The sequence below is a fragment of the Saimiri boliviensis genome, chromosome 8 (assembly GCF_048565385.1).
Source record: "Saimiri boliviensis isolate mSaiBol1 chromosome 8, mSaiBol1.pri, whole genome shotgun sequence".
Taxonomy (NCBI): domain Eukaryota; kingdom Metazoa; phylum Chordata; class Mammalia; order Primates; family Cebidae; genus Saimiri; species Saimiri boliviensis.
Window position 1 is genome coordinate 38,474,988 of NC_133456.1, and position 27,954 is coordinate 38,502,941.

General features: G+C 37.9%; 2 protein-coding genes across 8 annotated transcripts in view; one reads left to right on the top strand and one right to left on the bottom strand.

Annotated features, from left to right (window-relative positions):
* Positions 1-1,756: 1,756 nt before the first annotated feature.
* Positions 1,757-27,614, bottom strand: SLC35A5 (solute carrier family 35 member A5). Of its 6 annotated transcripts, none has more exons than XM_010345996.3 (7): positions 27,358-27,614; positions 25,167-25,315; positions 20,643-20,741; positions 19,242-19,372; positions 16,418-16,485; positions 7,495-8,275; positions 1,769-6,160 (listed from the first exon to the last, which is right to left on the bottom strand). In XM_010345996.3, the coding sequence occupies exons 2-7, from the start codon at positions 25,294-25,296 to the stop codon at positions 6,095-6,097; spliced, it is 1,275 nt and encodes a 424-aa protein (XP_010344298.1). In that variant the 5' UTR covers positions 25,297-25,315; positions 27,358-27,614; the 3' UTR covers positions 1,769-6,094. The 6 variants fall into 6 exon arrangements, with proteins under 6 accessions (XP_039333285.1, XP_010344298.1, XP_074260469.1 ...); XM_074404368.1 differs by lacking the exon at positions 27,358-27,614 and adding an exon at positions 26,431-26,717; XM_010345995.3 differs by lacking the exon at positions 27,358-27,614 and adding an exon at positions 26,366-26,717.
* The window catches only part of ATG3 (autophagy related 3), a 50,903-nt gene continuing 49,703 nt past the window's right edge, over positions 26,755-27,954 (top strand). Inside the window, exon 1 of one of the 2 annotated variants that reach the window (XM_074404376.1) lies at positions 26,755-27,198. In XM_074404376.1, coding sequence (XP_074260477.1) covers positions 27,127-27,198 — 72 coding nt within the window. In that variant the 5' untranslated portion in view covers positions 26,755-27,126. The remainder of the gene's footprint in view (positions 27,199-27,954) is intronic. The other variant, XM_003935462.4, reaches the window with a different exon arrangement.

Here is a 27,954-nt window from a genome sequence, read left to right on the forward strand (position 1 = left end):
GAAGCTGGACCCTTACCTAACATCATATACAAAAATAAACTGACATAAACTGAAAATGTATCCAAGACCTAAGTATGATACCTAAAACTATAGAGCTCAAAAGAAAACACAGGGAAAATTTTTCACAACATTCGATTTGACAATGATCTCTTGGATATGACACTAAAGGCACAGGCAATAGAAGATAGACAATTTAGATTTCATCAAAATTAAAAAATTTTGTATATTAAAACACATTATCAACAGAGTAAAAAGGCAAGCCACAAAATTAGAAAAAATATTTGCAAATCATATATCTGATAGGGGATTAATATTAAGATATATAGAGAACTCCTAAAACCCAACAAAGGCAACAAAAAAAACAAACAGATTCAAAAGTGGGCAAAGGACTTCATTTCTCCAAAGAAGATATACAAATGACTAACAAACACATAAAAAGATGCTCTACATTGCTAATTATTAGGGCAAGGGTAATCAAATCTACAACATCATACCCATTACAATGGCCACTGAAAAACAAAAACGTCAAGCAAGTGTTGGTGAGTATATGGGAAACTGGGAACCCTTGTAAGCAGTTGGTGGGAATGTAAAATGGTAGAGCGTCTAAAGAAAATAGTATGTCACATCCTAAAAAAATTTAAAATGTACCCTTTAATTTACAGAGAATTACCATATGATCCAGTAAATCCACATCTAGGGGTGTGGGTGTGTGTGTGTGTGTGTGTGTGTGTGTGTGTGTGTGTGTGTATCCGCTATACCATTTTATATCCCCACCAACAGTATACAAGGGCTCCAAGTTCCCCACATACCCATCAACACTTCTTGTTTTCTGTTGTGTGCTTTTTAGCAGTCATTGTAATGGGTGTGATGTGATATCTCACTGCAGATTTGATTTGCCTTTCCCTAATAATTAGTGATGTTGGTCATCTTTTCATGTGCTTGTTGGTCATTTGTATACCTTCTGTGGAGAAATATCTATTCAAGTCCTTTGCCCACTTTTCATGTATATGTACTCAAAATAATTGAAAGCAAGGTCTCTAAGAGATTGTTTGTACACTCATGTTTACAGCATCATTATTCACAAGAGCTAAATTGCTGTAAGCAACCCAAGTGTCCAGATGAGTGAATGGATAAAGAAAATGTGGCATATACATAAAATGAAATATTATTTTGTCTTAAAAAGTGAGGATATTTTGACATACACTACAACACTGATGAACCTTGAGGACATCATGCTATGTAAAATAAGCCAGTCACAAGAGGACAAATACTGTATGATTCCACTTATATGAGGTTTTTAGAATACTCAAAATCATAAAGAGAGGAAGTGGAATGTTGGCTGCCATAGACTGAAGGGAGAGAAGAATGGGAAGTTACTGTTTAATGGGTATACAGTTTCAGTTTTGCAACATGAAAAGTAGTTCATGAGTAGACAGTGGTGATGGTTGTGTAATATATTTATATTATATATATGTGCTTAATAACTACTGAAGTACACTTAAAAATGGTTAAGACAGGAACTTATATGCTGTGCATTATACCACAAAAAATGGAAAAAATAATTAGAAATAACTAGTTAGAACCTATATTTTAAAAAACAACAGAAAAAACTTTCAGAAACAAAATTAAGAATGAGAAAACAGAACTACAGCAATGAGAAATCCAAACGATTATGAGAATAAATCATAAATTTCTATGCAAATAAATTCAAAAATCTAGATGAATGGCTAACTTTTTTAGCAAAACATAAATGATCAAGAGTGAACCAAGAAGAGCAAAAAGAAGATAGAGAATGATGTGAGAGAGGGAAAAAAATGTATCTCAAAAAAGTGCTAGGCCTAGGGAATTTTACTAGTGTGTTCTGTCAGAAATTCAGGGAACACATAAAGCGGATATTTTAAAAATCTTTCCAGGACACCAAGCGCAATGGGAGTTAGTAGCATCGGTATGGGATTGTTAGTAACAGGGGTTGATAAATCCCCAGCAGGATTAAATGTATGACTTGCAAAGTCAGAAAGTTTCAGTTTCCTTGACAGCCACAGAGTAATACTTAAAGCAACTAAAACAGCAATGAGGGCAGTTCTGCAGGACTGGTGGTGGACTGTTATGATTCTCTTTGAGCAAAATACCACCTTCTCATTACATTCATACTTGAAATAGAAATTTATTGGCTTTAACGCTTTGTATTTTAATTTGCAAATGTTTTGGTTTTCACATAAAAAGTACAGACAGTTTATACTTCCTATTATGTTCGTATGTATTTAAATAACAGTAAAGTAGAAAAACGTCCACGCTGACATTTATGAGTATATTTTTTTCCTTTAAAAAGAAGTTTCAGAAACTCTGCTCTAGGTTTTAGAGAAAAAAAATATCACTCTTCATTGAGCTTGACTTTTTCTGCCTTTTCTCCCCACAGGAAAGGTAGATAGACGTTCATGAGAAAAATCAGGACATAAAGGAAAAAGGATCCAAAGAGAATATGGGCTATTTAATCAAGCCTATTGGGTCTATACAGAAAAGCAAAAAGATTCTTTGCAGCTCCACCAAGTCTAGTCCAGCTTACAAGTGACAAGGCTTCCACGTGGGACTCCAGAGGCAAAGAAGCCTTCAGTTACAGACTAATGCTGACAAGTTAACCCCTCTGTATGTGGATCTTGAAAACCTATGGCAGCAAGATGCAGCTGGCCAAGAATTTGAGATCTTAGGTCTAAGCCATCTTTCTATCTATAACCAAGAGCTGGGTGGCTGCTTTCCTTCAGATTTAGGCACAGTCCTGGACGGTTCAGTCCTAAGACCAATGACAGAACTAGATCAGATAACTCACTGCAGGCCACACTTGTGGTACAACCAAAGGCTATGCAGAAACTATCAAGAGAAGAGATTCAGTGTATCATGTGTAGGTCATAACTGAGCAGAAGAGAATCTAAAGATAGAAAGGGACTTTAGAAATCACTTAGTCCAACTTGTATACCAACGAAGAAATCTCTTCCTAAAATTTCAGTGATCACTTACTACTATTCTCTACTACTCTTCAGGCAGGTTTTAACTGTTGAAAAGTAACGTATTATGGGAAAGTCTTTATTATAATAAAATAATGACCATTACTGTATAAATCTCACTGTAGTTTGATTCTCCCGAACAGAAAAAAAATCTACTTCCTTTTGCACATGACAATTGCTCCTCTCCAGGTTATACTTATCCCAATTTCAGGAACATGCAGTATATGATTTTTAGACCTCTGACCTTCCTAAAACAGTGGTGCCCACAAGACCTCCAGAACTTCACATTTTAAAAGAAAATACTTTTCAGATTGAGGGGGTAGGTTTGCAGGTTTGTTACATTGTGTATATATGGTATATTGTGTAATGGTGAAGTTTGGCTTTCTAGTGGACCCATCACCCAAATAGTGAAAATTGTACCCAATAGATATTTTGCCAACCCTCATGCCCTTCTTACCTGATATGGTTAGGCTTTGTGTCTCCACCCAAGTCTCATCTTGAATTGTAATGCCCATAATCCCCAGGTTTTCAGGGAGGAAACAGGTGGAGGTAATTAGATCATGGGGGCAGTTTTCCACAGGCTGTTCTTGTGATAGTAAGTTCTCATGAGATCTGAGGGTTTTATAAGCATCTGGCATTTTCCGTTGGCACTCTCTCTCCTACCACCTTGTGAAGAAGGTGCCTGCTTCTGCTTTGCCTTCAGCCATGCTTTTAAGTTTCCTGAGCCTCTTCCCTGGCCATGCAGAACTGAGTCATTTAAACCTCTTTTCTTTATAAATTACCCAGTCCCAGATATTTCTTTATAGCAGCGTGAGAATGGAAGAGTACACCACATTTCTCACTTTGGAATCCTGTGTCCACATGGATCCAGTTTAGCTCCCACTTGTAAGTGAGAACGTGTGGTATTTGATTTTCTGTTTCTGAATTATTTCAGTTAGGATAATGGCTTCCAACTGCATCCACGTTGCTGTAAAGTACATGGTTTCATTATTTATGGCTGCAAAATATTCCATGGTGTATATGTACCACATTTTCTTATTTCAGTCACCACTGATGTACACTTTGGTTGAGTCCATGATTTTGTTACTGTGAATACTGCTGAGATAAACATAGCAGCACAGGTGTCTTTTTGATAAAATGATTTCTTTTCCTTTGGGTAGATACCCAGTAGAGGGATTGCTGCGTCGCTAAGAACTTAACATTTTTAGTTCCAGTACATGCTCTTGTGCTCTCACCTTTCTCTCCCTCTCTCATTAAGTGGCAAGTTAACATACGTAAACTTAACTTTGAGCAAAAAATGCTTTCCAAAGAAGAGGTGGGGAACAAAATTGTAAATAAGAAAATCAATCTCCATGCACTACTGAAATCTGCTATTTAATGTATTCTGTATGTGATACCTTTGTAAGAATATTTTTTGTAATTTTTATGTTTTATAAGATAAAAATGGTTTATATGCCGTATTTCCTAAAAGGTCCTGCTATACCTTGTTTTCCTTACCTTTAAAATGAATTGCCATATAGATATAATCTTCCTGTTTCACATAAATGCCTTTGTTATTCTTAGAAGTCAAGATCTACTTAAAGAGAAAGTTTTAAAAGTTGTGTGGGTTTTTGTCTCACTCTATTTTTTAAGATTAAAAGTATTCCACATCCCACCCTATATGACAGAGTGGCAACAGAAGACATAGGTTTAATAATTATTTTAATTACAAATTTCCACCAATTCTTGCCAGTCGTTATTATTGTGGATATCACAAATGAATTACATGACAGTATTACCTTATATTCACCTGCATGAAAATTAGGAGAAAGAAGAGAAGAAATGTACAAGTTGTCTGAGAATGACACCACAAAGCTCATGTACAGTATGGTAGTCTGTAAATATACAGGCCTGCCAGTTAATGCCCGCTCTTTTATCATCACCCAGCTGCAAGACCCTGGGAAAGTCACTTACGTTTTCTCATTTTTAAAATCATCTATCACCTGACTTCTCTATCTACGAGAGTTAATTGGCTGCATGCAAAACACCATGAAAAATACCATGCACTTATAAGTGTGAAGTAGTACTGTAAAATGACTTATTTATTACTGGTCTATTTTTAGAGTAGAAATATTCATATGTCAGCAAAAGTCAACATGTTTGGAAAGTGATCCTTTTGAAAAGATCCCTTTTAAAGCTCCTAGGCATCTGCTTTACTGACAATCTCGTGTGATTCTGAAGCCAGTGTCTCAACTCTGGGAAAGATATACAATACTCACAGCTTGAATTAATAATTAATAAAATAAAATGCCCTCTTATTCTCCAAAATGTAATAATTCAGGAGCAATGACGTCAAGATTTTGTCATACTCAAACTGTGGAGGAAAAAGCCACATCATGGCTTGTTTAAGTGATTTAAAATACAAGTAGTAACTGTGGTGACTAGGGAACCAATGTTTAAAACATCAAAAAATTATTACAAAAATCAAATTTCCCATGAATTTCTAAAAATTAAAGTTCTGAGATTTTTGTGTCTGAGAAACTGCTTCCTCAGTAAAACATTTAGCACAGACTACATTATCCCAAATCTATGGTATGGCCAGGTATTTAAGTCATTCAACCAACATTTTTAAAAAGAGTCCCATTGCTCTTTACTTGCAAAATGACTATCTCTAGGACCTCAAAATCCAAAGGACAACCTAGATATTTATAATGTTAAAAAAGGGAAGACTTTGGCATGTAGACTAGAACTACATAACTGTATCTGGTAAACTGATCTCTCTATGTATACTTATAGGGTATAGCTAATGTGATTATTGTAAGTTTTTTGGAAGCTCGGAGGCCAAGGAAAATAATCTGCAAATATATCTTGTTGATTTATCAAGTACTTAGATATTAACCAGTTCTTCATATTGTTACTCCTATATCAGTTCCTTAGAATTTCTTAGCCTTTTACTCTAAGCCTTGGATGGAACCATTTAGGGAGCAGCTAGATATATGCAAAGAATATTATGATTTAGAAACATTTCTGGCTTATCCAGGTAAAAAGATAAGTATTACAAACACTGAAAATGTGAAAATAAGATTTGAGAGAGCTGCCAACTATGTGGGTACCAATTAGAAAGTATCTTCATCTGACTCATCACTCTTGGGTTTGGTAAGTCTTTCTAGTTCTTCTCCATCCTAAAAGGAAACATGAAGTCAGTAATTACAACAAAACTGGAAATGTAGCATTTTTAATGAATACTAAAGGGAAACCTTACAACAATGACTTGTATTCATTATATCATTAAGCTAGAGATATAACCTGGTTAAATTAAATAAATATTTAAGTTGTTGGAAAGTTAACTATAGAGGTATGAGAGGATAAAAAGGTGAAGTGCACTTGGTATGCAAAATTTCAAAGCTAACATGAGCAAAGTGAGGAGCACCACCTGCTGGTCTTGCAGAAAGAGAAATAAGCCTTCATAGGCCTTGTTACCTATATAGATTTTCTTTTACTTAAAAATTAAAGCAAACAGCATTATCAGCTGCTGAAAAACGAATAAAGGACTTCTAGATGTACACTCTGGCTAAAGAAGGTTATCTGAAACTCAAGATCCTAAATTTTTCATCTTGAGAATCTGTTGTATCACAACACAGGCATTACACCCAGGGAAGCTCTGCCATGAATGTTAATAAACAATAGATTAATTTTCTCAAAGAGTGAAATGTTCATTGTATAAAATATTTCATATTTTGTGTGTTCATGAAAACTGTAAAGCTAGATGTCTATTTCACTTAAACATATGTTTAACTTCTTAATTCAATCTTCAAAAGATCATTAATTTGCTAATAATACAATTGACAGAGTCTTCCAAAACAATTGCAAACAACTCAGAGATATCCAGAATAACTGCATAAGCATTTTTCTAGGAAATATTTTTCTCCTACTTGCCTTACAAGGATCCTTTTGAAAACTAACTTTCTAGTGAAATAAACAAACCCTGACTTTCGGGTACACTGGCTTGTGAACTACAGGGAAGACTTAGAAGCCAAGCTTTCTATTCAACAAGACTTACTACTATAAAAGACCATCTTTTCTCACAAATGAGCTTATTTCCCTAACTATGGCGGAATATAAAGAGCAAGAGACTAGGAGTCAGACATCAGTGCAGTACCAGTTCTTTCATTTATTATCGGTAAACCATTTTGCCTGTTTCTTCACTCGTAAAACTATGGAGACAGGACAAGACAACTTATGAGTTATGTTCCAGGTGTATAATTCTGTAGTATTCTATGAAATAACACATAAGGTCCTTAAGACTGACTTATACTTTTTCTCTATCCCTGATACAGCATTTATCGTGAGCCCTTGCAAACATGAGGAGTCCAATGAATGCTTGTTGATTCAGTTTTAAAAGTCAAAGATCCAATACATTCTTTGACAAATCAGTACTGATTTTTTTTCCCCCTTGAATTAACTATGCTTTAAATTTGGGGAGAACAAGCAAAAAGGAGCACCCTCACAAACTTACCCCACTGGAACGTTCCCAAAGATTGCCACTTAGATCTCGGATCCTTTCTTGCCTAGGTGCATATTCTGGACCTTGAAGCTTGCTGGCATTATAAATAAATATAGAGAGAAGGACTGATGGAGCTTCCAAGAAAAATTCCAGGGAGGGCCTGAAGTCAAAGACCAGGACAGACACTGTTGTGATGATGACAGTGGTAACCTGGGCCATCAAGACATGGAACATGTTATCCAGGAACTTCAGAATGAAAGCCACCGAAAGGCCCTGGAATGCAGTTACAAAAATAAGGGCTACTGAAAATGCATTGTGGCCATAAAAAAATCCGCAGTTCTTAATCTGATCACGGTTACTCCTTTGAAGGCCCAGAGTCAGCCCATTAAACAGAATGCCAAAGAAATAGAGTTTGCTGTTCTGTATGAAGATGCTTTCAGTGAGCTGGTTCCCTTCCTTCAATATCTTTTCATTATAGATATTAGCCATTGAAGAAATAAAACACTGGACTACAATAAGAACATGGCCCAAGCCAAGACGGATGTGACTGAAAACCCTGGCTGTGGTGTTCCATTTAGCTTCAGTAAAAGTCCACTCCTTTGTTGTACAATTGTCTTTTCTGGGACACTCACTCCTGAAAAGAAGGCAGGAATTGGATGGGCTGAAGAAGGCATCGTGATGAAATCCATGTCCTGCCAAGTTGTGCTGTAAAGTTTTCGTCCCGGCAGTCAAGGACACGATAGACAAAAATAGAATCAGGAGGGAAGCCCACTGGATCCAGTTTAGATGCCTCCTGTTCAAGGATGAAAAACAAGATTTTACTACTGTTTTCCCCCCATATCAAGAGTTTCTACTGAAAACTCAGACACGTGAGTACTTGGTTGAATAAACTGTACCCACTTTTTGCTAGCATTTCCTACAATTCAAGTTCAGAGAAACAATTCAAGTTCATTTTTATAACACCTGCCCTTAAAGCTACTCAAGTCATGTCCCTTCTTTGGAGGTTTCCTTTTAACCTACACGTTTTTTGTTTGTTTGTTTTTAAATATTTATTTTATTGCATTTTAGGTTTTGGGGTACATGTGAAGAACATGCAAGACTGTTGCATAGGTACCTATGTGGCAATGTGGTTTGCTGCCTTCCTCCCCGTCACCTATATCTTACATTTCTCCCCATGTTATCCCTCCCCAACTCCCCACTCCCCACTGTCCCTCCCCTAGTTCCCCACCACAGACCCCAGTGCGTGATGCTCCCCTCCCTGTATCCATGTGTTCTCATTGTTCAACAAATGCCTATGAGTGAGAACATGTGGTGTTTGATTTTCTGTTCTTGTGTCAGTTTGCCGAGAGTGATGGTTTCCAGGTTCATCCATGTCCCTACAAAGGACACAAAATAATCATTTTTTATGGCTGCATAGTATTCCATGGTGTATATGTGCCACATTTTCCCTGTCCAGTCTATCATTGATGGGCATTTGGGTTGGTTCCAAGTCTTTGCTATTGTAAACAGTGCTGCAATGAACATTCATGTGCATGTGTCCTTATAATAGAATAATTTATAATCCTTTGGATACATACCCAGTAATGGGATTGCTGGGTCAAATGGAATTCTATTTCTGGGTCCTTGAGGAATCGCCATACTGTCTTTCACAATGGTTGAACTAATTTACACTCCCACCAACAGTGTAAGAGTGTTTCTGTTTCTCTACATTCTCTCCAGCATCTGTTGTCTCCAGATTTTTTAATGATCGCCATTCTAACTGGCGTGAGATGGTATCTCAATGTAGTTTTGATTTGCATTTCTCTAATGACCAGTGATGATGAGCATTTTTTCATGTCTGTTGGCTTCATATATGTCTTCTTTTGTAAAGTGTTTGTTCATATACTTCGCCTACTTTTGAATGGGGTTGTTTGTTTTATTCTCGTAAATCTGTTTTAGTTCTTTGTAGATTCTGAGTATTAGCCCTTTGTCAGATAAGTGGATTGCAAAAAATTTTCCCCATTCTGTTGGTTGCTGATTCACTCTAATGATTGTTTCTTTTGCTGTGCAGAAGCTGTGGAGTTTAATTAGGTCCCATTTGTCTATTTTGGCTTTTGTTGCCAATGCTTTTGGTGTTTTAGTCATGAAGTCCTTGCCTATGCCTATGTCCTGAATGGTTTTGCCTAGGTTTTCTTCTAAGGTTTTTATGGTGTTAGGTCTTATGTTTAAGTCTTTAATACATCTGGAGTTAATTTTAGTGTAAGGTATCATGAAGGGGTCCAGTATCTACTTTCTGCATATGGCTAGCCAGTTTTCCCAACACCATTTATTGAACAGGGAATTCTTTCCCCATTGCTTGTTTTTGCCACATTTGTCAAAGATCAGATGGTTGTAGATGTGTGGCATCGCCTCCGAGGCCTCTATTCTGTTCCATTGGTCTATATCTCTGTTTTGGTACCAGTATGATGCTGTTTTGATTGCTGTAGCTTTGTAGTATAGTTTGAAGTCTGGTAGTGTGATGCCTCCAGCTTTGTTCTTTTTGCTTACAATTGACTTGGCTATGCGGGCTCTCTTTTGGTTCCATATGAAGTTTAAGGTGGTTTTTTCCAGTTCTGTGAAGAACGTCATTAGTAGCTTGATGGGGACAGCACTGAATCTATAAATTACTTTGGGCAGTATGGCCATTTTCATGATATTAATTCTTTCTAACCATGAGCATGGAATGTTTCTCCACTGTTTGTGTCCTCTCTTATTTCATTGAGCAGTGGTTTGTAGTTCTCCTTGAATAGGTCCTATAAATTCTTTGTTAGTTGTATTCCTAGGTATTTTATTCTCTTTGTAGCAATTGTGAATGGCAGTTTGTTCTTGATTTGGCTCTGTTTAAGTCTGTTACTGGTGTGTAAGAATGCTTGTGATTTTTGCACATTGATTTTGTATCCTGAGACTTTGCTGAAGTTGCTTATCAGTTTCAGGAGATTTTGGGCTGAGACAATGGGGTCTTCTAATTATACAATCATGTCATCTACAAATAGAGACAATTTGACTTCCTCCTTTCCTAATTGAATATCCTTTATTTCTTTTTCTTGCCTGATTGCTCTGGCTAAAACTTCCAATACTATATTGAATTGGAGTGGTGAGAGAGGGCGTCCTTGTCTAGCACCAGATTTCAAAGGCAATGCTTCCAGTTTTTGCCCATTCAATATTATATTGGCTGTGAGTTTGTCGTAAATAGCTTTTATTATTTTGAGATACATTCCATCAATGTCTAGTTTATTGAGAGCTTTTAGCATAAAGGGCTGTTGAATTTTAATATGGCCTCTTTTCTACCTCTAGAGCTTATCTTGGACCTCTGACACAACCCCTGGTTTCCCAGGTTGCGAATCTCTACTATAACTTTATTGTAAGATAAAAGATAAATCTCTACTATCTTGGACTTCTGGCACAATAACTTTTATCTTACTATAAAGTTATAGTAGATTCTCAACCTGGTTTCCCAGAACCAGAAAGAATGTAGATGAACTTCAGAAATCTTGTATATAGATGAATTTCCCCCTATGCCTGAGATCCTTCAAAGCTTTATCGAATCTTTAAAGGTGTCCCTAACCCAAAAAAGATTTAAAGGAGAAGGCTAGCTCTAGATCCATGGCCTAATCATACAGCATTAAACAGCAACCTGCTGGCTGACATGGCAAAGAAAAATGACATTTTGGGCAGTATTTCAATTTACAAAGTCCTAACAATCCTTTATTTATTTTCCTTAGCAACAAACTTGTGAGATATAGAGGGCATCTATATTATTCCATTTTGCCAATTCATTCAGTTCAACAGATGTCTAATAAGCAGCTACTATGTGCCAGGCAATCTGGGGAGATAAAAGATGTTCAAGATATAAATTCTATGTTCAAGGAATTTATGCTTTAATAGTGAGAAAACAATGAAACTAAATGATTTCAGTATATGTGAAAAGTGATTAATGGAACAAATGGAGTATACTAAGGAAAACTAGAATCTGTAAATAGGTATTGCTTCAAAGAGGAAATCACACTTGAGCTAAAAGAGGAAACAGGCAGAGGGAAGAGTTTCTATGCAAAAGCAACAAGAATGTACAAAGAAAAGAGGAATATCTCACTCTCACTGGAGTTGTCAGAAGGCCTCTTGGGGGAACAAAATCTTGATATTTGAAGATCAGTTAGTTAGGTGAAGAAGGAGAACACCAAAAAACAAGAGGAACATAAACAAATGCAAAAGTGTAAAGCAATAGGTGAGAACCAGAAATTACAAGAATTTTTACATCACTGAGCATTTACTAAGCACCTACCATGCACTTTGGCATTCCTGCTCTAAGGGAGGAAACAGTTCTAAGAAGTTATCTGATTTCCCCAAGGTCATGTACTTAAAGACTAAGGAAGGAATCTGATCCATGGTTTTGTATGTCTTCCTTCTGCATCATCACACCTCCTAAATGTAATTCTAAGTTTCCAGGATGCACATATAGGAAGCTGTGTCTGCCTTCACCAATGCTTCTATAAAGCTTCATACTCTGAAACTGCTAAATGCACAAACCAGCCTAGGTAGCAGCATACCTGTGGACACTGTTACATGCTTTCTCATACATATGTAATTTTCAAATAACCAGATCTAGAACTTGGTGACGGGGTTAGCACAGCCCTATGCCATCAGATGAACAACTGTGAACTAATCACTTAAATTTCTGAAGGTGCAGCTGGTATACATTAAGTAGTAGAAAGCAAACAGAATGACAACAGAGATGAAAAATGGGTGCCTATTTTACAAAAAAAAAAAAAAATTCTATAATTAATTACTGCAAATCACATACAAGTGAGGCAATGATATAATGTACAAATCCTTTAGAAGTTTTCTAGCAGCTTTAACTTTTTCACTAATACTGATATTAAGAAAAAAGAATTGAAAGAAATCCTTAAGCTAAACAATACTTTCTGTAAACAATTACTCATTCAAGGTACTGTTCTAGGGAAGGTAAAATTTATTAAGGATTAAGCTAAAAATTAAAAACAGTAGATTTTTAAGAAAGAAAATAGAGCTGAATAAATTACCCTGTAAACTCTGCTGACAATCTGAAATGGCGACTGAGTCTGCATAACCGAATTTGTTCTTCTGTTTAACTGATACAACACAGTGAAAGCTCACTTCACTCATCTCTCCACTGCTCCAGTAAAACATAGTAATGGATGCTCTGAGCTGAATGCCTGTGGCTAGAAGGCTACTCTTCCCGAGGGCCTCTGCTCCCAAGTGAATTGTTTGCTCACAGAATCTCGTTCCTAAACATGTTTTTGCCAGGTGATTTCACTGCTGTCACTATATAATGATTACATAAGTGATAAACTATGAGTAAAAGACCAGAAGCTGTTTTTATGGAAACTGAGTTGAACACATTAGGAAGACTCACAAATCATTCAGAAGATAAAAAGCTGCTTTCTAACAACATATACGTGAGCTAAGGAATTTAAATCAGTTACATATACTCAAAGGGTGGGCTTTAGTTCAGCATCAGAATGATGAATACATGTACATTTACATATTTTAAAATAAATTGTTCAGATATTTTATATATATACTCATGTATATGATTCACCACTGTAAGTTTTCCTAGCAACTAACCAATAGGTTCAAATTGTGTCAGATAAGAGCACTTATACTACATTTGGTAGTGGACTAAGGCAGAGTATAAACACAATTAAATGGAAAGACTCACATAATATTGTTTTCTCAAGAAACTGTAAAAAACACATTTCTTAGTAGCACAGAGAGAGTGATAAGGGGCAGATTTATAATGAGAAATCACAGAGAAAATGTATCAAGTGAAATGATTCTGGAGAAATTCTCATATTACCACTGAGTAGCACTTTTCTTTGTTCTCTGCTGTTTCAGACAGTAACTAAACTTTACCCTTACTTCGTAGGCATCTATCATGTTTCAAAAATATATTTGTAAATAATTTTTAAAAATTATTTTTCCATACTTTTTCTTTGAGGAAATCAGAGAAACTTATACACATTCTCTAGGTAAAAATAAGTTCTGGTCTTAGTTACCTTTTGCCTCCAAATCTCAATGTTTAGGTTAGTATTATTTCCCAAAGCCAAAGCAAACAAGATGATACAACTTTGCTTAAGTTACAAACAAACCAGTGAAGCAGGCTACAAGGTATAATGCCTGCTACCGGTTTCTACCATAAACCAGTGGCTTATACTTCAAAGAACAAATCTGCACATTCATATAAGGTTTCTTAAGAAAAGACAAAAGGACATTTAGATGACAATATTTTTCTTTTTCCCACTTTCAAATTCCTCCAAGTAATCCTTGCAATAGTTACCAGACTTACTATTTCCTGCTTTTGTATAGCCTTGTATTTGTTTAAAACATGTAAAAATTATTTTTATTTTTTCTTTTTTTAACTCTTTATTATTTTATTTTATTCTGTAGCCTTGTATTCTTTACTGCTATGGGAAAGCAATTTGATAGTTCTGCTCCAATCAAGTATAAGACAACAGATTTAATATTCTAAATGAAAAGTGGCAAACAAAGAACACGCGATAGAACTATTAAGCTGCTACTCCTAGGTCAAAATTTCATCGCAAAGGGGAAAAGGACCATCAAATTATTCACAAAGAGCAAATTAAATAGGGAAAACCAATGCACACCACCAACTTCAAAAAGATCAAAACAGAACAAAGTTGACTTCAAAATGCAAAAATAAACAAAATAAAATAATAATATATCAATGAGATATTTTTCAGCTTTAAAGAAAGGAAATCCTGTCACATGCTACAACATGGATGAACCTTGAAGACAATATGCTAAGTGAAATAAGCCAGTCACAAAAAGACGAATACTGTATGATTCTATTCATATGAAGAATTTAAAATAGTCAAATTCATAGAAACAGAGAGTGGAATGATGGTTATCAGGGGGTGGGGTGAGGTGAGGTTAGGAGAGTTGTTTAATGAACTTAAGAGTTTAAAATTTGCAAGGTGAAAAAGTTCAACATCTACTTCACAACAATGTGGCTATATTTAACACTACTGAACTGTATGTTTAAAAACTGTTAAGATGGTAAATTTTTACATTTTTTTACCACAATTAGAAAAAAGAGTTTAAAAAATGTAATAAGGTCAGGTGCAGTGGCTCACACCTGTAATCCCAGCACTTTGGGAGGCCAAGGTGGGCAGATTCCCTGAGGTCAGGAGTTTGAGACCAGTCTGGCCAAATAGTGAAACTCTGTCTCTACTAAAAATACAAAAATTAGTTGGGTGTGGCGTTGTGCCCCTGCAGTCCCTGCTACTTGGGAGGTTGAGGCACGAAAATTGCTTGAACCCAGGAGAAAGAGGTTGCAGTGAGCCAAGATGGTGCTACTGTACTCTAGCTTGGTGACAGAGAGAGACTTAGGTCTCAAAAAAAAAAAAGAAAAAAAAGTGTAATAAAATACTTAAAAGGCATTCTCATAAAATACAATATTAGATTTATTAGCACATTATTTTCCAAGGATTCAAAACAGAGAGATGTCCACAACAAAGCAAGTAAGAATCAATATTATCCCTCTGAAAATAAGACATAAAGTATGTAGACTTTTTGAACTTTAATTGATACCAGTGTTATTACTAAAATTAGAAAAATGTAATCAATATTATTATAATTAGTATTAAAAGCAAATATTTAAAATTTACAGCATAAATAGATTTAGATTTAGTCAAACTTAGAATTAACTTTATTAATACAAATAGTTAAATGCTTAAATATTAAAAAGGAATACTTACCATGGGGTAGAACTAGAGCTACTGGCCAACTTCAAGTCATACAATACATACTTTTACTCTCATCTTCAGTAAATTCAGTTTTAAATGAATGTAATTTTGACATAATACTTTTATACTATACAACTTCAGTATAATACCATCAGTTCTCATTTAAAGTAAATGACAAGCACTTTAAAAAACATGTTTTTGAGACCTGTACTCCTTATTAGTGATCCTTTAATCAGCTTGGAATACGGAAATAATCTGGGAACCATTTTACTTATCTGCTCTAAAGCAGATCTTGTTTACTTAAAAATGTTTATATTATTCAATGGGCCTCTTGGAGATAGTAAAAATAGGCGATAACATTTTTTTTTTTTTTTTTTTTTGAGACGGAGTTTCGCTCTTGTTACCCAGGCTGGAGTGCAATGGCACGATCTCGGCTCACCGCAACCTCCGCCTCCTGGGTTCAGGCAATTCTCCTGCCTCAGCCTCCTGAGTAGCTGGGATTATAGGCACGCGTCACCACGCCCAGCTAATTTTTTGTATTTTTAGTAGAGACGGGGTTTCACCATGTTGACCAGGATGGTCTCGATCTCTTGACCTCGTGATCCACCCGCCTCGGCCTTCCAAAGTGCTGGGATTACAGGCTTGAGCCACCGCGCCCGGCCGATAACATTTTTAAAAGCTTAAAAACTTATCATTCTTCACTATAATTTTGACTAGATTCTTCACACAAATCCTCTGCTAGTTAGTGCTTAAATCATCATCTCAAGTAGTTTAACAAAAAATTTGCCATTATCTATCATCTCCAAACTCCAAATTACAAATATATTAACAATCTTGGAAACCATTTGGTTCCCTATTAGTGAAGAAAGATTTTGCATAAAAAGCTCATTAATTCTTTGTTGAAAATCTGGCACTAAATATAAAAATACTAATTAAAACACAGTCGATTATCTTATTTTTGAGATGCTCAAGATATTTCATTCATCTTATAGCAGAGGATGCAAATGGACTAGCACTAGAGCTGCTTTCTACATGGCTTAAACGTGCCCAATATACAAAGCCAATTAGGAACAAAATGCTGGCCTTGGGATTCTGAGAGTTCAGTGTTCTGGGTATATCATCTGAAACTTGTCTGTGTTAAAGTATGATATATGTTTTCACAGCAAGTTACTTACCTCAGCACTATCCTGAATAGAAGAGCTGTTGTTATAATGCTAAAATTTGAGAAGATAACAGCCATGGCCTAGAAAGAAAGAGAAGATAGAGTTACAATTCAAAGTACTGACCTCAGAAATTTCCTAGCTTGGCAGTTCACCTGACGAAAAAAGCTTTTTGGTCAGAACACAGAGGTGATTACTAGGGGAGCCATTTCACTTGAGGATTAAATTCCATTTTTGATGCTTGTCAAATTTATGCAAATATGATCAAATTAATGTCTAGGCATTGTCTGTGTAAATAATCTTTATGTACAGATCTGAAATTACTTATATATTCTAAAGGTTTAGGTGTAGAAATGACAGTTATTATGCTTATGAAGCCTACTTTTCAAAGTTCTCAAAGTGCCTTAAAGATTTTTAATACTGTTTCTATGGTCAAATAGATGGTAGGTACTGTTTGGCCCATTAACATAGTAAGAAAATGGAAATATGGACTATTTTTAAGCATCTTTACGTTTCTAGGAATTGTATCAATTTTCCTGGCTGCACTCCAGTAACTCAATACCAAACTCATACTTGACAGTCCTGTACGTTGATTCAAGTTGTTCCAAACACTTAGAAATGTCAAACACTTAGAAATGTATCGGCCAGATTTTATAACTGTTTCTATGAATACAGTCCTATTTCACTCATGAGAGTATTAATCTGAACATGTATGCATTATGCTCAGAAAGCATGAAATTCCATCATTGCTCCCGATAATTTGATCTGACAACAGTAGTAATTTTTTAACACAAATCTTAGGATGTACTTCATTCTACCTTTCTGCTTGTTATCACTTTAAGGTAATTATATCCCCAAAAGATATTAACAGTCATATATACCCACTAATTAAAGCAAACATGGCTAATATGCAGCTAAATTAAAGATAAGAGCGAACTCAATTAAAAATGGCAACAACTCCAAGAACATAACATTGTTGTTTTTCTATTGAATATTTACGGGAACCACCATTTTAAGGTTTTTTCAGTGTACTTCTCTGTAGACAAATGCCTCTGACCCCTAGTTAGGAGATGAGTAAGAGGAAAAGAGGAAAGTTAAGAGTGTGGAAAGAGTGGCCTTGATGAATCACATTAAGGGCAGTGCAAAAGTGCCTAACCATGCACCCTGACTGGCTTAATGAATTCTGAAAATTCTGAAAACTCTTTCCACACAAGAAGATAAAATAAATAAAACATCACAGCTTTCTGCCCCAAACCTTCTATGTGTCTCTACTTAATTCCTTAAATAAACGTAGGCACAACACCACACAGAGTATGCATGTGTTTTATCCTGTAAGATAAATGGTTGTACACAATCAGGAAGGAAGAGCAAAGCAATAAGCTGGAAGAATAATAAGGAAGTTGCCATTTTGCTCTGGTACTGGGGGACACAGAAAAGAGATACAAATTCAGAGCAAATGTGTTGGATATGATAGAATACAATAAATATTTACTTACTGAATTTGAATAATTATGTTGTTGGGGATGGCAATTCTCCAAAAAGCAAGAATTTAGGAAAGGAAAGATTCTAGATGGACTGGACACTTATCAGCAACATGTATTACAGGGCTGAGAAAAAAACTTCAGGTTATCAACAGGCCCAGTTCCCTGCCTTTGGCTGTGCCCCACCCAAATCTTACCTTGAATTTTAATAATCCCCACGTGTTAAGGGCTAGGCCAGGTGGAGATAACTGAATCATGGTGGCGGTTTCCCTCATACTGTTCTCACGGTAGTGAATAAGTTTCATGAGATCTGATGGTTTTATAAGTGGGAGTTCCCCAGCACAAGTGCTCTTGCCTGCAGCCACATAAGACATGACTTTGCTCCTCTTTTACCTTCTGCCATGATTGTGACGCCTCCCCAGGCATGTGGAACTGTGAGTCCATTAAACCTCTTTCCTGTATGAGGTACCCAGTCTCAGGTATGTCATTATTAGCAGTATGAGAACAGACGAATATAGTTCTATCCTGAGCCCTCCTTTTCATCCCACCCTAAAACTGATTTGGTTATATTTAAGCAACTTCACAGAGAAGACTGGTAGCAATAAAAATTCTATTTGTAATCAAATGACTGAACTTACTTTTTAAAGAAATTTAAAACACATTTTGGTGAAAAAAAAATCTTCATTTTATAAAATATTAAGGGGAAAAACACATGTGACCTATTATGACCCAAACTGAATAACAGGTGAAAGCAGAAAAGCAAGTCCAGTTCGGATTACTAATGGCTTTCTAAATTGACACTAAGAGTGCCAAGAAAGATGAGAAGTATTTCCAGCATCATCAGTTATAAATGGCATTTCTAGTTGGGAGGACACAAGCCTTACCCTTGAAGAACTTGTTGGTTAAATGATAGGAAAAGAAAACCATACAGATAAAATTCATATAAACTACATTAAAACAGGTATAAGAAAGGTTCAGTGTAACTTTCTGAGTTAACGAGGGAAGTTTTCTTGGATGGAAGTCCTGGATGCTGAGATTAATATTAGAGGTTAGTGGCCATAGGATGTCTCAGAAAATAGGCATACTATTTTAAATAAAAAGAGGTGGCTTCAGATTCCTTGGTCTAGGGAGCAACCCCCCCATAGTAGTCAGCCCAATTTGATACAGTAATTTTGACCATTTAGAGAATCTGGCATGCCTACTGATAAAGTACTCAGATAATTCTGGGAAAATCTCAGGAAGGCCAGTGAGGGCAACGAGAAACTAACAATGCCAACAAAAATGATTTTAAAAAAATCATTCTGGGATTTATTTCTTCATATCTTTTCAATGATATTTTCTTTGTCATATTTACTTACTGGTTGAAGATAGGACAGGACATAGAAGACAATCAAGTTATCCAGGAAATAAAGAAAGGCAGGAATGGACCACTTCATGAAATTAGATAATTCCTTCCAGGAAGCATATTTCAAATTTCTACTTTGATGATCTTAGAAAAAAATACAGTGTAAATAAATGACCTTGACGAGAATGCCCACATTTTTAGAGAAATTATACTGCACTTGATAACTGATACAATTCTTTATAGAGAGCTTTAAAAACGTGACTCCATAAGTGAATATTAGCCTTAAGAAATGAAAGACAATATGGAATTTCATTACTGTCTCTCTTCAACCCACCACTGTTTCATCACCGACAATTAGCAACAACCTTAGGACTACTGATTATCCTAATTCCCATTAATTTCAGATAACAGAAGTATTACTTAAGGCAACTCAGGATACGTATGTGGTTTTCTCTTACTGCTGTAAGAGCATAAGGCCAAGAGGGAGATCAACAAGTTAGAATTAAGTTAAAAAAGGAAAAATCGGCTAGGGCAGATCAAGAAACGGGGATACTAAATAGAAATTTATTTATATGGAACTAGAGAAAGTTCACTTTTAGGAATCCTAGTCAGTTATTATTCCATCTCTAAGGTTTCTAAAAACTTAGAAAGGCACTGTAGCAGACAGAATGTAAAACAAAAGACAAAGGGAGTTTAAGGCTTTTGTCATGCTGCAAATACTGCATGAGCTTTATGAGATTAAGAAATGTATTCACTAACTAGAAACTGCAAAGATTGAAACCCTGGAGTATGAAAAGACACCTTGTGACACTTTAATGCACTTAAGGTAGATAAAAGAGGCAGAAGGAGCTGAAGCCCAATAACTGGGGAACTAAGTTGAAAAATTAATGTATATTAAAAAGCATATGCTTTCCATGAAAGGCTATATACTTTACATTTGAGAAAGAAATTAATATCTCTATGTGAAAGTTCAGAAAACTGGAGCTCAGAGAAGTTAAAATCATCTGCCCCAGAAAAATCTCTTTGATGCCAGTGTACTATGCTAGGAAATGGGAACTATTTTGAAATATGATACATCTCAAGTCAGATAGCACATGATTTAGAAAATCTTGAATCTGCATAAAAACTAACTTACTGCGTGAAACCATCACAGAACAAGTAACAAAATAGCGCAATAGGAAGGGTATTAGGAAACCGGTTGGTGTCCTAGCTCTTCCTCTTCCTACGCAGCTCTGCATAATACTTTCTCTTTGAGCTGTTTCTCTACCTCTAAAACACACTCATGTTTGTATCTTTGCTTCCTCCTATAAAATTAAATGGACTAAACTAAATGCTATAAAAACCTTCCTTCCAGTTCTAACATTTTTTGGTCCTGTGATTTTTAACAAGTATATAGTACCATTTCAAGACTTACCTTTCTTTATAACACAGAATGACACAAGCACACAGAAAACCAGCTTCACCAGTTCCGAGCACACATTCACAGTGGTTGGAAGATAATCATACTTGTTTTCTAAAATGTAATAGAAACATTTTTTAACTATACATTTTATTCTATGTATGTTTGTATATACAGTATCACTTATAATTGTTTTAAAACTTAGAAGGTGGATTTAATACTGGTTACATTAAATTTCTTCCAGTTGGCTTTGCTCCTTTGGATTTTTTAATCAATTAATTCACCTAATGTATGAGCTATCCCTATTCCATTCGGCTTTTTATTATCCTTGAACTTGTTAAAAATGCCTCTCATGTATTTATCGAAGTTGCTAACAAATATGTTTACATAAATATGTAAATATGTTGAGAAGGCTAAGACTAAGGGCAAAGAAAGCACTGTGGTGTGGCATCAGAGACTGCCTGCTAAATGATTATCAATCAACACTGACTCATCCAACAGTTATGAACTGACCTGCTGAGTTATTATTCAGCTCATAATTCTTCTCATGACTTGTTTGCCTTGCTAAAACTGACGTACACTCTGTGACATTCCCTTAAGGGTTTTCTAATCTGCTTTGCATCATGGTACACACAGAACACATTCATATTTGTTTGGCGCTCTGGGATAAGATAAATGGTACACTGGGGTAAAGAGGGAAACTATCTGAGGCAAGAGGACAACTGGCCTAGGGCTCTGCTACTTTTAGGGCTAAGAGGAAATACCTGGATACACCCAAACCCGCTCATGAGTTGGGAAGCTACATCCCAAATTGCAAATCAATAGAATTAGGAAGCGAGGTTTGGTTGCTATGACTTCATCTTAACTGTTACTTATCTCTTCTAAATGCTTACAAACAACTTGCTTTACAATTTTGCCAAGTATAAACATAAACTTAATTGGGTACTATTTTCAGGAATGCATATTCTCCACTTTTGAAAACATCTGCTTGTATCTCTCAGTCACATTAAACCAAAACTGGTCAAGTATAGGGGGAAAAAAGCCAAATGGACACTGTTTATCCAGAATACTTTCTTCCTCTCTTCTGTGGTTTCCCTTTACCTTCTCAAACTAATCAGAATCAATTCTTTATTCATCTCTGTTCTTATAGCACTACCTCTAAACCTATATGGCACTACTTGACACACTGGAAGTGTGTGGAGGGAAACAGAATGGAAGATCCTTATAGGAAATGGACCATATTAATAACCGTCATATTCCTGGCTCTTAATAAATGTTCACCTGAATTTAAGTATCTACCTGTTCAACTTTCTCCATCATTCAAAGTATAGTTAAAACATCTCCTCCCTTTTCTCAGTTCAATGCTAGACTTAACTCACTCTCTGTTATCCTCCAATGATACTTCTCATGATCTCTGTCATGACACACATAAGCCAACATGTGCACATAAGAAGGAGAGACTTTGGATTATAACTTTCAAACCCTTGTCACTTTCTTTAGCTTGTTCTTGCTTTTCAGCAGTTTTCTTGCAGTCCTTTCATAGCTGATCCCAGATCATATCACAACATGGTACATGACTTCCCTCCACATATCTCCTGCCCACACTAACATGCTTTTTCTGTATGGCATTCATCCCGACTGGTTTCCCTTCAGCCCCAGAAGAAGGGGGCTAAGACCCTGCTATTCATCCTATCTCCCCTTTAAAACCTTCCTTTCTGGCCAGGTGCAGTGGCTCACACCCATAATCCCACCACTTTGGGAAGCTGAGGCTGGCGGATCACTTGACGTCAGGAGTTTGAGACCAGCCTGGCCAACATGGTGAAACCCAGTCTCTACTAAAATTACCCAAAACAGCTGAGCATGTTAGCACACAGCTGTAATCTCAGCTACTCGAGAGGCTGAGGCAGGAGAATCGCTTGAACTCAGGAGGTGGAGGTTGCAGTGAGCCAAGATTGTGCCTGTGCACTCCAGCCTGGGCCACAGAGCAAGACTCTGTCTCCAAACAAAAATAAAAAACAAACCTTCCCTTCTCAGATACTTGACTCCATCTCTTTTGGCTTCAGTGTATCTCTTTTATCTTCCTCTCTACTAACTGGCTTACTGCCCTTGGCCTAAAAACATGCTCAAAACTCTCCCATCTGAAAAACAAAATATAAAATATGACTCCTTCTAGTTGTCATACCTTCTCTCCCTGAAACAGTATCAACATTCATTATCTGCCCTTTACTTACTTTCCATTCAGGTCTTATCTCCAAGTAATCTGATTTCTGAAAACTACCTCCTCTCTGAGATTACCAAACATCTTCTCATTCTTAATTCTAAAGGGCATCTTTAGAATTAGGTATCTTTAGAATTTTTTTCTTACCATGATATTGGAATTCTTTCTCAGTCTTCAAGCTCTTCCCTTCCTTCCTATGAGACATGTGCATTGAGTTCTCCCATCTAGCTTAGGATTTCTCCTTAACGCTCTTCGGAGTGTCCGCATGCCACCTTATATGTTGGCATTCCTCAGAGTTTGGCCATGACTCTTTATTTTCTCATTCTGCATGAGCCCTCTCTCTATTCCTTAAGTTTTAAATATCAATTTAACATAAATGTCCCTAGATCTATATTCTATAACATTTAACTTACTGGCCAGTATAAATATCCGAATGAAAACCTCCTATTTATTCATATAATTGGCATTTCCTTCACGTGCATGGTATGTCAGATACTGCAGAAAACTGCAGTAAGGACACAGCTCCTGACCTCACAGAAGGTACATAACTAAAACTACAATCTTTTCAAACTCTGCCCAACCTGCTCTTCCTCCTAATAGTCTCATCTGAGAACAGCATCAATCCACTTGGCATTCAAACCAGAAACCTTGGAGCTATAAAACATTCATATTCAATACAGTCTCCAAATTTCATCTTTTCTATGTTCTGAATATTCCTTAATCTATCTTACTTGGCTTATTACCTCCAAAATACTAAGTGAGTCTTCATCACCTATGGCTTGAATTTGCAATAACCGCTTAATTGGCTATGAAGCTTCCTGTCTTTTCCACTGCCACCCAGCTACCACAAGTCCCTCATTTTACCATCCTAGTTACAATTATTCAAGTATCCCTCATCCCTCGGATTGGCCTAGAGACTAAGGTTCCAGCTCCTTACCATGGCATATGAAGTCCTTAACAGTCTGACACTTATCACCCTCTCTCCAGCCAAGCACTCCTTCCCTCTCTTCTGAATCCTTAAACCTTTTTTTCCCCTTACTTTTTTGAGACAGAGTTTTGCTCTGTTGCCCAGGCTGGAGTGCAGTGGCATGATCTCAGCTCATTGCAACCTCCGCCTCCCAGGTTCAAGTGATTTTCCTGCCCCAGTCTCCCGAGTAGCTGGGATTACAGGTACACACCAATACACCCGGCTAATTTTTTGTATTTTTAGTAGAGATGGGGTTTCATCATGTTGGCCAGGCTGGTCTCAAATTCCTGACCTCAAGTGATCCACTCGCCTCAGCCTCCCAAAGTGGTGAGATTATAGACGTGAGCCACTGTGCTAGGCCACAAGTCCTTAAACTTTTTGCTTGGTAATTTTGAATTACATGTTCTCACAACATATCCTGATTTTTTATGCCTCTGTTCCCTTTTACAGGCTGTTGCCTCTGTTTTGAATACCCTTGTTCACCTTGACTTCTATTGGATCAACTGTCTCCTAATCAGAGTGTTCTCTGATTCCTTTGAACTCCACATCATCCCATACCAGACAGAATATAGAACTTTATCCTCTAGAAAAATCTCTGCATCTTCAGCATGTATCAATTATTGCAGTTATTATAATGGATTTTCATGATTGGTTTACATTTATGTCTCTCCTAATAAACTAAGTCTTCACGACAAGGTCTATGTTTTATGCACTTTGAACCCTGCTGCTAATTAATACTTAGCCTAGTGCCTGGCAGATAAATGCTAACTGCAACAGAGACTTAGGTACACATCTGACACTCCAAGTAGACCAGTAAAGGGCATGTCATGGTTGTATGTATCCTCAATAACTAGTAAGAAGTATTCAATTAGTGTTTGCTTAAATCCTTACATAAAAAAATAGATTTCTTAAATACATACTTATCAAAGCTTATAATTTATAATGTTGATACAATATCATTGCACAATACAATGTTGACACTGTACCATTAATACAATAATTACAATAGTAAGTACTTCAAAAATGCCAAGTAACCAAACAAATACATCCTTTTACTTCAAAATAAGGTGCAATTACACATTTTGCTATAGGTCCAGAAACACCTGTTGATTGAAACAATAGTCAAATGTTACGACTGGTTCTTTCCTAAAGGGCTGACTAATATTTCATCCAGCATCAAATATTTTTCTTGTTGAAGAAGGCAAGGTTAAAGAATCAAATTTTAAATATGCTTTATCACTCGCATGAAGCAAAAGTCATTCTTATCTCCATGTCATATATAAGAAAACCAAAGATGAGACAGAGAATGTGATTAGATGGAAGTGCTCCCTACATACACCAAGTCTTAACTTACCTTCATTGGCAGAATATTTCACCAGTAAGATGCGACTCGAGCTTAAAGCAATGAATACGGCACCTAGCAGGAATGTATACATTGTTGGCAAGGAGCATAACATAGGATGACTACAGCACCGTCGTTCCATTCCACTGTTTTTTAATTGCCTTAAAGAGAAAAACACTTTCATGAATAACCTTGCTGGCAGACTCTAAATGCAAATACCATTGATGGTGAGGACAGAAAAGGAATTTTTTAAAATGACTATGACTATATCAGCACCAAGAAAGTTAAGGCGTACAGAAGAAACTACGAGAAAAGGAAATGAAAGTCAAAATCTGATATGAGTACTCTAGAGACAGAAAAGGTGGAACCTGATTAGACGTGCTGACAAAGGTAGCAGGTGAGCAGATGACACTTTGCAACAGCAGAAAAGGATTCTTCAACAAAGCAATTCTTGAGCCTTTGTTTATTTATTTATTTTGAGATGGAGTTTCTCTCTGTCGCCCAGGCTGGAATGCAGCGGCGTGGTCTTGGCTCACTGCAACCTCTGCCTCCCAGGTTCAAGCGATTCACCTGCCTCAGTCTCCCGAGTAGCTGGCAATACAAGCGCCCACCACCACGCCCGGCTAATTTTTGTGTTTTTAGTAGAGACGGGGTTTCTCTGTGTTGGCCAGGCTGGTCTCGAACTCCTGGCCTCATGATCCGCCTGCCTCTGCCTCCCAAAGTGCTGGGATTACAGGTGCGAGCCACCGCGCCCGGCCTAGCTTTTATTCTTACTAGTAAATAATTTTGCTGTAAAGAGACTTTCAGAATTGCATTTTCCTCCTCTTTTCCCTCGGAGGAAAAAGAGCTTATTGGGAAGGACTTCATTACAGTAACAACCAACATGGAAATACCTGGAATACTGCCGTAAAGTTTTGCTGAACTACAGTTTGAAATGGAGGAGGTCGTAGGAATCAATGAGTCTAAGGCCATCTTGATAGGTTGAAGACACTAAACTCCAGGCTAAGTAACTTGTCCAAAGCCTCCCACCGTACCGTAGGAATAGCGCAAAGACCCTGCGGGGAGTGGGTAGAAATGCTAATACTGACAGCCCAAGGAGACGCCTCCCGGACAGGAGGAAGCCAGGTTTCCCTTCGCAGTCAGAGAATGCCTACTCTGGTCACACATGCGCAGTAGGGCTCTTGTTTGGCGCGCCCTCCCCTGATACGCACGCGCAATTGCTTGCCCGCGGGGCGCGGTCACCTCCCTCAGAAGAGCTTCTAGTGGAAGAACGCACATTCTAGAGCTGAGACAGTAACTGGCCCCGTAGTAGCAGCAGTAGCATTTAGTCTCCATATGCGGAGAAGTTACAGTAGAAAAAGGCGAAAGAGCCTCGGCTCCTCAGCCGCCAATTGCCGAACAAAAAGCATGATTACGTCCCGACTGGGAAAAGGTGGACCCGGCACCCATTGCGCGGGCGCGTTCAGTGTTACGCTTCCGGAAGGCGGGGAGAAGCAGCTTATCCCGCCCAAGTGCGGTCTTTCTCCTGTCACGTGCTGGGAGAGACCAGTGTCACGTGACGCCCCAGTGAGGGCGCTGCTACGGCAAGAGAGTGAGAAAAGGAAGGGGAAGCCGGAAGGGGCGCGAGTGAAGTAAAGGGGGGAAAGACAGCTTCCCAGAGGGCCAGGGGTGCGCGTGCGGCCGCTTCTCCCTTCAGGTCTCCCCTCGGTGCCGCTGCTTTCCCTCGCGGCCGGGTGACAGCTGGGCCGGGTACGTCGCCGGCTGCCTGGGGCGCAAGGAGCGCGCGCCCTGTCCTCGCGCGCGGTGCCTGCCGCCCCGCCCCCTCGTCCCGCCCGTCCCGTCGCGTCGCGTCCCGTCCCCTCGGGTGCCGCCGGCAGGGTGCTGATGCGAGACGGCGGCAGCGGGGACATTTTCTGACTCCCTGGCACCTGACCCGGCTCCCCTTTCCATCCCGTCGCGGGGCCGGCCCAGGATGCAGAATGTGATTAACACGGTGAAGGGAAAGGCGCTGGAAGTGGCTGAGTACCTGACCCCGGTCCTCAAGGTAAGCCAGGCCGGGCTTGCCTGGGGCTGTCAGGCACATGCCCAACTCTGCAGGGACCCGGCGCCGCAGAAGTCCCGTATTCTCTGGCCGGGCAAGGTGTAGGGAGGCGGTAGGGCTCGGGACACGAGGAAAGGTGCAGCCCCCCGCTCGGAGTCTTACCCGGCTGTTCCTTGGGGCTTTCTGACTCCTCAGGGGTAAACTTGAGCGACGCTCTGTGCGTGTTCCTGCCTTTCCCCGTCATAACTCTGCGCGGTTGGATACGTCGGGTTAGAAGGTGGTCGGCGGCGGAGTAGATTGAAGAACGTGAAATCCGAGCACTGGAAGTCGTTTTGACTTTTTAAACTAGGATTTTGCTTACCTTGTTAAAAAACGGATTCAGTGTTTGACATATGTCACTTCTCCTTTAAGTTTCATAGAAAGTCCGCTATAGTGGTGAAGTTGTGAGTGGGATCCCAACTCGTTTCGATATCAGAGGAACGAGGTAAAATTGGCAACCTTATCTCGTTTAGTAACCTTGAACCCTTCTAACGAGCAAAACCTCTTTCCCAAGCTTTTCAGATAGCCGTAGCTGGTTATTAGTGATAATAAGCCACGTCTTACCTTTCTGACTGTATACTCTTTTTAGTATATTGGCAACAGTACAGAAATTTTGGAGTAAAACATTGTGACACATTAGCTATTGCAGTAGGGACTCATTTTTTTTTTTTTTCAAAGGTAAATTTCTAGAACTGCCTTAAAATTTTTCTTTTATGATTC